The following is a 13,803-nucleotide window of genomic DNA, read 5'->3' as shown; positions in this document are numbered from 1 at the left end:
GGAGGATGGCTGTGTAACAGACAGAGCACTATCCCCGAGGGAGGGGGGGTTGTTAGAATTTTGTGAATTGTATTTAGGGGAGAATGGTCTAGAGCTCAGGAAATATTGGGAAATGCTGGCCCAAAAGAGACTGTCTAGGCAGTTCCCCCTTGAGTGGGAGCCTGGGTGGCTGCAATGTACATAAAAGTTTTCCAACTTTACAACCTTCCAGGGACAGGAGCACCTTTAAAGGTCTGTGCTCACAAAGGGACAAACTTGAAGCATCACTGGGACTACCAAATGTCCTGAGATGTCTGGGACAGAACGAGGACCTACAATACGGGAGCTGCCTCAAATAGCTAAGGCCTCTGACTGTGTCTAGCTTGAAGACTTGGTTGACACAATTTGTAAAATTCCTGGATTAAAAACAATATTGTTCGTTTGCTATTTTCACACGGTATATTCTGATCCCATCCCCCTGACCTATTTTAAAGTCCAGTTGGTTTTTGCTTTATGCACCATTTGCATTTCTCCGCTCTTTTCTCCTTTATAAATTGCCTATTGTTCCCTCAGTTATTTGCTGGCTTTGGTTTAATGTCTTAAAGAACTTCAGCCTTCAGCCTTCATGACTTTTTATTAGACCAGGAAAAAATAAATCATTTACCTGCAATTACTCTCTCTGTGGTAGTACCCACTGTGGGGTTTGCAGTCTAGGGCCTGAGATTTGGAAGCTGACTAATGGAGGATGATTTAGAGCCCTTGAGAGAAACACAACCAAGTGACCTCAGAGCCCATGGAATATCGTAAGCCCCATTTATGAATTTCTTTTCATTTTTTTTCAGTGGTGGGATGGGAAGGAAAACAGAGAAGGAAATGACAGTTGGCGAGCATGGCTCCTTCCTAGGAGGGAAAAGAAAGAGTAACTTTGGAGTTCTCTTTTCATAGTAGTTCATGAAATTTTCCATGAGGTTAACGGAGGCCATTTCAGAGGGGGAAAAATCCTTAAAAACTTGAAAAACCGAAGTGGTAAGTAAAAGAGGAGGACAGTTAGATTCTGCAGTATATGTAAACACACTGGTACTCAGAAGACGGTCAGTTAATTGTCTATACATTCTTCGTGGCATTGAGAAAACCAAGGGGGAAGTGCGGGCTTCCGCAGAAAATAAGCGTTTTCAAATGACAGTCACAAGTGTTTAGCCATACTTGTATGTGATGGATAAAATACTTAAGAGACACCTTTGGGGACACAAGCCCTTCTTTATTTAGAGGGCAACATTAAGACTCTGCCCCAGTTTCAGGAGAAAAAAAAATTCCTCCAGAGAATCTAGGAAAGGTCAGACTTCAGATTTACGGGAAAATCCTCAGGGGATTGGGTTACCTTGTACCCCCACCTTCAGTCAAGGAGAGGGGGAGAACCACCCTTTTCCTTCTTGGGGGAAGGAAGGCATGGTGCAGCCAAATCACTGCTACTGGGCATGGGCCCAGGCTTCAAGAAAGCTTAAACCCATGGTCAGCTATGCCCTTTTGGCACGCTTTCACTCAAAAAATTGCTTTTCGCTTGCTTTTTCTCTTTTTGTTTTTTTGGAGACAGGGTCTCAGGTAGCGCTGGCAGGCTTTGAATTTATGATGTAGCTGAGAGTAACCTTGAACTCTGATTCTCCTGTTTCTACCTCCCAAGCATTGGGATTATAGGCATGAGGTACTACCTCTGCCTCTTACTGTGTTCTGCGCTAAAGTTCATATTTTTGTACATGAGTATGTTTAGGTATGCATGCATATGCATGTAGAGGCCACTGGCCAACCGTCAGTCATTCTTCAGGAACTTCCATCCTATTTTTGTGAGACAGCCTCTCTCAAGGGGTTATGGAGTTTGTTTAGCAAGCCCCAAAGATCTTCCCATCTCCACCTCTCCCAGGATTACAATTTCTTGCTAGTTATTTTTAACTTTTACGTGGGTTCTGAGGATCAAACTTAGGTCTTCATGGACTGCATGCCAAGCATTTCACTTATTGCGATATTTCCCTGGCCCACATCTAAAATATATTTAAAAAAAATTGTGTGTAGTTGTTGGAGTTGTTAGAGGAGGGCCGAGGTAGATCTAAGGAACCAAGTGTCCAGTCCTGAAAACACCATAGTTATTTGAACAAGAATGGCCTCCATAGACTCATATATTTGAATGCTTAGTCACAAGGGAGTAGAACTCTCTGAAGGGAGTAGAAGGATTAGAAGGCATGGACTTGTTGGAGAGAGAGTGTGTCACTAGGAGCGGGTTTTGAGGTTTCTAAAGTCCACAGTAGGCCCAGGCTTGATCTTTCCTTCTGCCTACAGATCAGGATGTAGCTTTCAGCTACTGCTCCAGTGTCTGCCTGCTGCTACCATACTCCTCACCAGGATGATAACGGATTAAACCTCTGCAACGGTAAGCAAGGCCCCAACTAAATGATTTCTAAGAGCTGCCTTGGTCACTGTGTCTCTTCACAGCAACAGAACAGTGACTAAATACATTTAAGTAACGTGACATAGACTGAACAAGTTATATCTGTGTGTGTGTGTGTGTGTGTGTATATATATATATATGCACATATATGTATAATAACAATTAATGAAAAAAAAGGCCACAAATTTGAAAGAGAGCAAGGAGAGGTATACGCGAGCTTTTAGAAGGAGGAAAGGGGAGGGAGAAATGATGTAATTATTGTGCAAGCTGAGTGTGACCAGGGAACAACTTACAGGAGTGGGTTCTGTCCTTCTACCACACAGGCCCCAGGGATTAAACTCAGGTCCAAAGGTTTTGGGTAAAGCCCTTTATCCGCTGAACTATCTCACCAGCGCGTGACATGCTCAAATTTAAACATACGCAAATATATTCTGTTATAGGCTCCATTCAGAATTAGCTAAACTTTGCCTCTGATATGGTATAGAACTGCTAAAAGCAGCTAATTTTATACATGGTCTGCTTGGACATAGCACAGAATTTTAAGAGACACCTACCTTGAAATTTTCAGTCACTTTAAGGTTGGTGTAGAATCAAGTATGTTAGTCAAGTTTCTCAAGTCTCGCTGTGGTTTAGAGTAAACTTCTCGAATAAACTAAAGTTTTATTTGAGGAAATGGCACTTTCCTCTACATGGCTACTCTTGCAGATATAAACTGTAAACTGTACATGCTTTCATTTTCAAACTTAAAAATTAACAGAACAAGCTATCTTCCTTAGAGAAACACTTAAGAATCAGGAAATATAAATAACACGCCAACCCAGTCACTATTTCTTTATACTGTATGTTATATGGCCTTCTCAGTACTGGTCTTCTAATTTACTAACTTTATTAGCAAAGTGTGTCTAATCTAGAATTTACTTCATTTACTGATTTTAAAAATTGCTTAAGATACCTAATTAAACTTGCATGTGTGTCAGATCCCCTCCCAAATTTACTTTTGAATGAAAATAGCTGCAGTTTCTTTATTTATCATGCTGAGATTCCAAACACCCTGAGGTATATGTCGTCTCCACAGATGGTCTAATCTGGAGTGAATCCATGTTTCTCTGGGTATGGTGTTCATTGGCTCCTCCGGTGTGAGATTTCTACATATACCTCTGCTCCGTAGTTTCTTGCATGAATGCCAACCTCATGGTTTTACAGCCTTAGCAGGGGTCGGCATGCACCTTCCTCAGCCCCTCTGCATGACTGGAAAGCTTAGTACTTTGGTCTTGGCCTCAGAGTAGGGGAGCTGGCTTGTACCTGACTTCTCTAATTGGACTTAAGGCCTGCTCAATAGGAGGGAAATCATGCCTGGTACTAGAAACCTAGCCAACTACCTGGCACTACTGATGTTCTGGATCTCGGAGGAGACATACTACTGCCACAGCTCCTAATTGCATTCAGCTCACCCTTATACAAACAGTGAAGCACAGCTCTCACCTCACATTAAAGAAACCTCTCTTTGCAGCAAACAGAGGCCACTGCAGAAAACTACAACGGGTCAGAATGCAGAACTCAACTGATCATGAGGAGCCCAGCCCAGCATATATTCACAACACAACACCTCTACCTAAGCCTCATGGAATATTATGGAAGAGGTGGTTAAGATAGACAGTAAGAGCCAGAGGAGAAGAAAGTCTGTTGTGAGATAATGCCTCCTAGGAATGATAGGAAAAACTAAACACTGAAGAGTAAAATCGTGCGGGCCCCAACCACACACAAAGAACTATATGCAAGCAGGGAACATGGAGAGAACTGGTCTTTTTTGGTGTGTCTGCGTGAACACATACGGTGTGGTGCAGGCGCCCCTGGAGGCCGAAAGAGGATGTGGCCCCTCTGCAACTGGGTGGGTGCTAGGGACCAAGCTTATGTTCTCTGGGAGAGGAGCAAGTACTCTGAACAGTCGTTTTTCCAGATAATTTTACTCCAATTTCTCTTCCTGGGAAGTCCAGGCTTCCACACCTGATAGCCCTGTGTAGCTCTCAGCTCTCTCTCTATCTTGGTAAGTGGTGTTAGTCCATTCAGCAAGCCAAGCAGAAATCCCCAAATGATCCTGGATAATCCTTTCCCTCAGCACCTGCAAACATCAATTACAGGTCCTAAATCTTCCTCCCTGGTCTGCCCTGTGCCTGTCTCCATCCATTCCCAGCAGCCCTCGCCTGAAAGAGCTGATAAGGTTCAATCGGAACCTCTGCCTGCATCTGTTCGCAGCCCTCAAATCACCTTCCCGAATATCATGGAAGAAAGTCCATGCTCTTGAGCACAGGGATGAAGGCAAACCAAACTCAACCCAGCATGCAAACCCAAGTCATACAAACCCTTTGCCTGGTCCATGTTCAGAAGCTGCTCCACATCAAACTACAAACTACAGCTCTCAACTGTCCCTTGCTGTTTTACATATTTATGCCTTTTGACTACTTAACCCTGTTTCAGAGGGAGAAACAATACAACCCAGAGGTTGATATGTGCAGACAATCTCTGTGATTAAAAAAAAAAAATGCAATTTTTTTTTTTTTTTTTGTTTTTAAATTTTGTGTCTGATGCTGTAAAACCTCAAATGAAAGTTTAGAGGTAGACTGTTGAGACTTTTAAAAAGGAAGGGTGTGATTTGGGTGTTGTAAAGCAGACAGATGTCAATCATTGAAGCAGGAGATCACGTTGCCATAGGAACATGGAAGATCTGTGCCATGTGACTCAGCACCACAACCTAATCATCTTTTTTATGCACTTGGCCAGGCTTAAGCTCTTGACACGACTTCGGTCTTTTCATCACACCTCTAAAATCCAGCTCAAAGCCTGGCGATAAAACATTCATGATGAATACATGTTTGGGGTCCTAATCAATGGAAACACAAAACTCAAAGAAACTGGATAACCAAACTTAGGAGACATCATGAAATGATTCGACCAAAGTGCTCTAAAACCAGCAGCATTCAGAAATTGTGTTTTGATGCCTTAAAACCAAGGCACTTAACTTTCTCAAGAGGAATTTAAACAAAAGGGTTGGCTTTCTTAAGTTTAGTCTCCCGGGTTCCACGGAACAGAGCACGGTTACCGAGTCCGCTTAAAACTGAAATTCCAAGCCGAAATGTACAAAGGGCTTACCAGGGAAAGGGCACCCCAAAAGGAGAATCCTGCCTGGTCTTAGCAAAGAATGGCCCTGGCCGGTGGGGCTCTGAGTTTTTTCCATGAGTGTAAACATGTTTGAACTAGGAAAATTCAGCTGGAATACATGATATTATTTCTGCCAATATAATCTACTCAACATTGAAGATAACCAGTTACTAGCAATCTTGTAATATTTAAAGCAAGGCAAACAAGCAATACCAAGTGAGGAATTACAGCAACAATTGCGAGCCAACCCTCTCCCCATTTCTATGGCCTTTAGGTAAGTAGATTAAAACTAGAGTGCATGATTATATTCTAATATAATTTAAAATATTCTCTGTATTTAGTCATCTGCTAACATAGCTAATATAACAGAAACCTCAAATATCATGTATTAAAAATTGAATTACAAAAGTACCCCGTGCCAGACTTTCTCAATGCACAAACTTTACCCAGAAGGAGTCCCACATTTCACCAGAAGAGGCTGAATGCTGTTACTATAAAACACCAGCAAAAGTGGATGTCATCAGCTTCATGTTAAACATCTGTGTTACATTTCCATAGCAGGATGCCTAACACGTACATTATAAACCATCATAAATCAAAACTGTAAAAGGCAAAATAAAAAAAACTTACAGCTCCTTTGCAGTAAAGCCGTAACTTCCCCGATGGAGTGCGAACCACCACCGACATTCTTTTCCTAGCGCTGAAAAAAAGAGGTTTTCCATAATGGGTCATCATACTGCGGATCTGCACAGGCATGTTTTTGTTGTGCTTCACATATTTTAATGCTTGCAGTGAAAAAAAAATTAATCCGACCAAATTATGAGCCATAGTCTTTCCTACAATCAAATTATCTCCCGAGTGTACATCTGGGTGCCTTGGAGGATTACATTTACTGTCTTAAAGGGGAAAAAAAAAAGAACCAAAAACAAACAGTTCCCCAGATTCTGGTAAGAGTTAATACCCACTAGAGTAGCACTGTGTTTAATATGTTAATTTTTGAAAATTATTTGAGCTAGTATCTATGAGTTATATGGTATGTTTAGAAACTTAAAAACAAAAAAATTTAAATATATAACCGCAGATAAAAGCAAATATTAGTATTTTGAGAAACAATATAAGCATTCGTTATTGTTTTTAATAACTGCAGCACCCCTTTTACTGAGAAGGGTAAAGTCCAACACCCCCAGCAGATGCCAAAGACTGGGGATAGTATCACGCAATAACACATTTTCCTGTTCACATATACACATGAGAGTGCTTAATTTGTTAGATACAGTAAGCAGTTAACAACAGTGGCTACAAGAACAATTACAACAATATACCTTAGTAAAAGGTATTTGAAACTTAGGAATTGTCTACTTTTAGAATTTTCCATTGGGGATTTTCAGAGTATGGGGAAGCGGAACCTAAGCCGTAGTGGAGGAACTGTACTCTATGGACAGAGCAAACTTGTCTGTCCTACACATGTCAGCTCAGTCCTTGATCCATGCTGTTCTCAGTCCAGTGCTGATTTAATGGTCCCCAACTCATCAATTTACTCCTCCTGGTGAAACACCTGAGAACCCTCTTTTGAGGTCCATCAGCGTCAAATGGCCATTGCAGAGAAAAGTCTCTGAGCCAGACATGAATAATGGGAGAGATGCTCCACACTGACCTCCTACACCTTTCATTCCTTTGTGAAGCCACCCTCCTCACCCTACAAGGCCTCAGCATGCATTCTTCACCCTCCAAGTCCTCCGTGCTTCATTCTTGCTCTAGACTCTAAATTTCAGAGATTCACCTTGAGTCCCTCCCTCACAGTTTTCAGCCTCCATGGGTGGCTATGTGTGCTTCCTCTTTCATAGTTTCTTCCTTGACACAAGGGAGAAATATTTCTGCTTTTATCGGAGCCCTTCCTTTCACATGACTGTTAATCTCACCCACCTCACTTTCTCAGCAGCTTCAGACTAAAGGCACAGCTCTCCTGAGAATCTGCCCCCTTTTCCTTCAATATAGATCACGCTTATCCAAAGCCTAACCTAGCCAAGGGCCCACTCCCACTCATGTGAGCCCCATGCCCCTCTGACGCTCTCACAGGCTCCACTCACCGCCCGGCCATCTTCCCACCATCCCAGGGACTACTGATTTTTCCAAACTTCACCTGCGCTGGCAGCTATCTCTGAATTCTCTAACTGTTCTTTTGGAGATTTCGCTCAGCTTGGGGCTGTTTACCAGCCAACTTTGATCCTCTGTGTCTTTAACAATAAAGACTTAAATTGATTTTCCCCTCCTACCTCTCCTGCAGTAGCTGCTCCTGCTAGCTCAGTGTCCTATCACTGAAGTAAACGTGGCAGCCCATTTTGTATTTCAAGACAGGTTCTTAGGAAGTGGCCGGAGCTGGCCTTAACTTAGTCTGAAGTCCAGGGAAGCACTGAAGTTGTGATCATCTTGCTTCTGTCTCCAAAATAGCTAGAATTACAGGCTAATTCTTAATTTGTAATCAATCCTTAACAGAATTATTTATGGCTGAGGCATCTGCCCTCCACTTTCCCTTTGATCTATATTTAATCTTCAGAGGATCCTCTTGACTTTGAATCTTTTGGTATCATCGGTAGACCAGTGACTAACACATGGGTATTTCAGTGATGGCTTTGGCCTCATGTTTCAGGTTCTTATATCTAACTTCTCCCTGGATACTTTATCTTTCTGTCTTACAGTCATCTAAAATTTAGTGTTTCCATTTCACCAACCACATCTGCTCCTAGTCCCATGTCTGCCATCTATGTATGCGGAATTTCTACATACTCAGCTGTCTGTGCTAGGATCCTAGCCCTTCCCTCCCTGCTCTTTGTACCCACCCCACCCATCCAAGCTCAGAAAACTTCCACTGAGCTTCCTCAAATAGGAAGTAAAAAGCAAAAAGCCCATCAACTTTTCTTCAATCTCACCACTGTTATCCAGATCCAAACTGCTAAAACCTTCACAGAAACTATTTGAAAGCGTGATAGTCATTCCCTTTCCTACTCTTAAACCCATCCCCACTGTAGATCAAAGTCCTATTTTTGATTTATTTTTCTCCATGGCACTTTCCATAAGCAGAGTGTCCAAAACCATATCTATGTACTAATTTATATGCTGTTTATATCACCTATAACACAAACAGGGCTGGGAAAACACTTTATCATGAAGATGGGGATGAGTGATGTCTGCATAAGTGTTCTGTTCTAAGTAACTCAGGTTCCCACTCCTTCTGCTGAGTTGTTTGGAACATATAGGTCAAGGATAGTGTTCAATATCTGGACAGACCTGGTTATTTGGTCATGTGGTCACTCCAGATCAAGACAGCAACCGAACCAGAGTTAGCATACAAAAAGAACTGTCTCTCTCAGGCAGTGTTCAAATTTGTTTATGCAGGAGAAAGGTCAAGGAAACAGGTGTGTATTTCTTTTGCTCAAACAAAGCATTGCTTTCTCATCGGCTTTCAGTTTTTGAAGTGTCCTTTGAGAGATAACACATAATCTTTAGAGACCCTGCAGTAAGACCCATTTGTCTGAGGAACATGGTTGGCTGGGCAACAATGCATAGTATAAGTCTGAGTAGAAGTGGTCTAACTGAAGGCCCCTGTTCTAGCCATAATATAAAAAGTTCCCCCTAAGCTTTATTTGTGATGCTTGGTCCCTTGGTCAAGCTATTTAAGGAGTCCTGAAAACTTTAGGAGATAAAGGCCTACTAGGCTGAAAGGTGTTACTGCGGGAGAGGCCTCCAGGATTATGGCTTGGCCTTCTTCTGGCTCTGCTCCTGGACTCATGGAGATTTAATGAGACATGACACAAGCAGTTGCCACCACAGATGGAGCTCCAAGAACCTTGTATGGATTGTTTCCTTTGGAAACATGAGCCAAAAGAAACCTCTCTTTCTTTATGTTGTTTCAGGCAACTTCTGGCATCTTGCCATAGTGAGGAGGAAATGAGTTAGCACAGCCGACATTATTTCCCTTTCAGAAAGAACTGAGTGGAACACTCACTCTGCTTCCTGTTTCTTCCTACGATACGGTAACTTTCACTTCACAGAGACAAGAGGACAAAAGGAACATACAATTATAACGGAGGCTTCCTAACTCTTATTAATTTCAGTCCACATAATCTCACTGCCTCTCAGTAGATCTATGTTTTGGGGTCTCTCAAGTCTATTGTTTGGAGCTGAAATCTTCCCCCCAAAGCCTGTGTGTGGGAGGACTGATTCCCAGAGAGGTGCTATTAGGAGATTGAAAGGTGGGAGGTCTTTAGGTCACTGGGGCTATACTTGGGAAGGGGGGGCATTAAAACCACTTCCTGGTTCCTTATTTTGAGGTCTTGAAGTGTCTCATGAGTACCAATGCAATCTTTGAAGACCCCGTCGTAGGACCATCAAAGCATGAGGTGAAAATTTACTCTCTCCTCTGTTCCTGCCCCACTGCAGGTCCAAAATAGCAAAGCTCACTGATCATTTCGGGGTACAACCTCCAAAATGTGTCAAAATGAACTTATCTTTAGAAGTTGATTATTTCAGGCATTTGCTATTATATCAGAATGCTAGGTAACAAACCAGCCATGGGACTCTTGGTTCTAAGGGCATCTGTGATTCCAGGGAGACTTTTGAACTGCCATCAAGAAGTCATGTAGTGCCACACTGTGAAGAAACCTGTGCATGACATCTACAGACAGGACACCAAAACTGCATGGAAGATCTTAGTATCTTAAATACACAAAAGTAAAGCATATATTCCAGCTATATACAGGCAAAACCAAAAAATGGATGAAAATGTATTTTCCCTACACAAATGACAGAGCTGGTGTCTTTACCTGGTGAACTCCAGGACATTGAGCAATTCGTATCTTTCTTCATGCCCCAGCTGCAGAATAAAAGAGTCGGAAATAGTTTAGGCTTCTTGGAAATAATCACTGGTCATAAAATGTATTGTAAAATGTCAATGCAAACATGGTTTCCCCTCCCCTTTCTAAATTATGGAAGAGGATTTACTAAAGTTTCAGGTTAATGAATAGTGAAAGATAGAAGAGGGGTCAGAAGTGTCATAGAAACAGGTCTTAGAACTACTGAGGCCCAGACAGAGGCTGTGAGACAGAATTGCCAACAGACAAGATTATCTGTTGTGACTGTCCTGAGGTTACTAAGAAGGTATGGATTAAAGGAGTCAGAGGAAGAAAATGAAAATAAAAAATCAAAAATTTCTCTTTAGAAAATAATGGAAAAATGATTTTTTTAAAAAGATAATTTGGACTTAGGAAAGAAATAGTTTAAAGAAAAAAACAAGTATAAAGAAGACAGCTATGAATAAAGAAGACAGCTATGAATACATGTACAGGCATAATAGAAACAATAATAAGAATTTGAAAAAATGCGATATCATTTACGTTGGATAGAACAGAGATCTACAATGCAAACGGTGCAGCCTGATAAAGGTACTGCCCGTGTAAACACCGCCCTGCTGAAGATGCAGAACACCTGACCCACAGACTCCTGCGTTCTGTTTCCAATCAATCTTCTCCCTGCCACAAGGCAATGCCTGCTCCAAATTCTATCCTTATAAATCACTTCTGCAAAATTTCCAGTGGCATACAGACGGACGAAGGATGCTTTCCTTTGTGGTCCTCCTCAACACGAGGTTTCTGTGCTTCATCTGCACTGCTAAAGAATCAAGAATTCATTCTTTTCCATTGTTTAGCTTGTCAGATGGATGACAACATGTTCATCTTCTGCTGATGATGTTCATTCTGTCTTTGGTGGACACAAAATTCTCTTTCGTCCCGAGTGACTGAGAGCTGAGCACAGGTGCTGCATCCAGGCATGCGTTCCTTTATTAGAAAACTCTTAAAAAATCCACTAACATTTGGTTGTATGAATATTTTTTAGTTTTATCCTCCATAGTGGGTGCATAATAGTACTTCATTATGGTTTTGCGTTTCCTTGAATACTAGTCATCGTCTGTAACGTAGCCATTCGGATATCACTTGCTGTGACATATCTGTTTAAAACTGCCCACTTAAAGCAGATTCTGAATAATTACTTTCTTGTTGTTAGTTATTTTGAAACAGGGTCTCATGTAGCCGAAGCTGGTTCTGAATTCCAGATCCTCCTGCCTCCCATGTGCTGAGATAACAAGGCCTATTCACTGCGGCCAGCCCTCTGGGTATTTACATAACTAAAAATTTAATAATGTTTGGAATCTAGAGAAGAAACAAATGGGAAGATACTCAAGGGAGATAAATCGCCACTTAGTAGAAGAGAATATCAGTAGACACGTCTAGTTTTGAAGAATCAATATCGTCTACCAAGCATATTATCAGTCACAATTTTCTTAAGTATTTGAAGAACTAGGCAAAAGGATGGACGGTGGTGGCCCTGGCGAGGAAACACCAGTTTCACCATAGTCTTTTCCTTACTGCCTTTGTTTTCAAAGCTACGAGAATGTATCACATAGGTTTAAAAAGCTCTTAAAATGAAAGTAGCTTACTGAATCTATGATGACTGAGTCAGGGGTTCTTCCTGTGAAGACAAAATTCAGCTGCTTGGCTGCTCTGACCAGCGCTCCCTCATCTGCGTCAGAACAGGTGAAAGAAATAGAGGACAGATAAATATAACATGTGCAAACATAAGGGAAAGATACCGACGTAGCGCAGTTTTCACTATGCTCTGAAATCCATCTCTTTTTGTATATGATGACTCCAGGGGACCGAGAGCAGCTTAGGCATCATGTTCTTGGACACTGGGTCTCACACCCACACCCGAAAGCGGCAGCTAGAAAAGAGCCCTTCATCAGGTGAACACTTGAGAATGCCTCGCTCCAAAAAAGCGGCCAGAAGTTTTCAAGTTTATCCTTTCCCTGCTAAAAGGCTGAATGTTAATTCCAGTGCCAGGGGATTTGGACAGAGGCTTTAGTTTATGCTAGCTGCTTTCCTCACTATGTCGTAAGGTCCTGTCACTGCTGAGAGGAATAAGAAGACAGACTCTCTCTCTCTCTCTCTCTCAAAGCAGCCATTTCTTACTCTGGTTTAGGAATCTGATGTACCTTACAAGTCATAACCAATAGTTTAGAATACAAAGTACGTAATTTTTTTTCTAACAGTTTCAATTACTTAACCTCATTTTATCTTGAAAGTAAGTCTAAAATTGAACCTAAATGGAAAACATTGATGAAGTGAGGAGATTTTCTCACCTACGCGAATACGGAAAAGGTGCCGCGCCCCTTCCTAAACAGATTAACAAAACTATGTTCTAAAGCCATGTACAGCAGTATACTTTAGACAAATAAACCTCCCCCTTCCTGTCTGTGTGTAAATCCCGTTATGTAAGACTTTATTCTTATTTGTAAGAGGAGCAATTACATGGATACAGATACTTTTACTCCCTTGTGTACACTTTAATTACTCAATTTTCCATAGGAAAAAAAATCACATATACAAAACAATGTATTTTAACACATACACACATATTTTATCCTAAAAGCCAAGTTTCTAGTTAGGAACCATTTTTTTTTTTTTTTAAATCTAAAACCTCAGTTTGGTTATATTCCATTTTAAAATTAAATTGAAACTTTAAGATCCATACAACCAAATCTCAGAACAATTTTCTCCAGAAAAAATATTCCATAGATGCTTCCTCTGTACCTGGTGATGCTGCCTGATAAATGATCTTCTCCCCTTCTCTCTCTGGTACAGCTGTGTGGCAGACTGCCATCATTGTGAGAAACTCACAGATGATAGGTGCAGTTGGCTGTGAGGAATAAACACATCATTCATCCCTTTTTATTTAAACATTTGACACTAATGGCAGTAATGTTATTTCATGGCCATTTATTAAGAGTACAGCTGGGAAGCATTGGGGCTGTGGGATAACAGCCAGTATTATTATGAAGAAAAGCTATTTAGAACTCAACTTATTTATCCTTGTACTTCCTCATTCATTCTGTAAACATTTATTTAAAATTATTTTGTGCTCTTACATATAAATAGTAGAAGAAGATGATGAATTTGGTCCTTAGTGGACAGCAGAGATGTTCTGAAGTGTTCACCTATTTGTCTGTAATTTCTAGCCAGATTTAAATTTCAGGCATCGAACCTTTGAGTAGGGTGGTGATGTGTGTATCTCCTTGTAATGCTGTCTTCCCTCTCTCCAAAAATGACCACCTTAACCAATACATAATTATCTATCTATCTATCTATCTATCTATCTATCTATCTATCTATCTATCTATC

General features: G+C 41.1%; 1 protein-coding gene across 2 annotated transcripts in view; it reads right to left on the bottom strand.

Moving 5' to 3' along the window:
• Atp8a1 (ATPase phospholipid transporting 8A1) overlaps positions 1-13,803 on the bottom strand; it is a 221,120-nt gene that overhangs the window by 107,359 nt on the left and 99,958 nt on the right. For both annotated transcript variants that reach the window (XM_055629410.1, XM_055629411.1), the window contains 4 exons: positions 13,216-13,321; positions 12,063-12,145; positions 10,393-10,442; positions 6,203-6,272 (listed from right to left, as the gene is read on the bottom strand). In XM_055629410.1, coding sequence (XP_055485385.1) covers positions 6,203-6,272; positions 10,393-10,442; positions 12,063-12,145; positions 13,216-13,321 — 309 coding nt within the window. The remainder of the gene's footprint in view (positions 1-6,202; positions 6,273-10,392; positions 10,443-12,062; positions 12,146-13,215; positions 13,322-13,803) is intronic.

This window comes from Psammomys obesus, unplaced genomic scaffold, assembly GCF_907164565.1.
Source record: "Psammomys obesus unplaced genomic scaffold, mPsaObe1.curated_primary_1811, whole genome shotgun sequence".
Lineage (NCBI taxonomy): Eukaryota > Metazoa > Chordata > Mammalia > Rodentia > Muridae > Psammomys > Psammomys obesus.
This window is presented reverse-complemented; position numbering and strand designations above follow the sequence as displayed.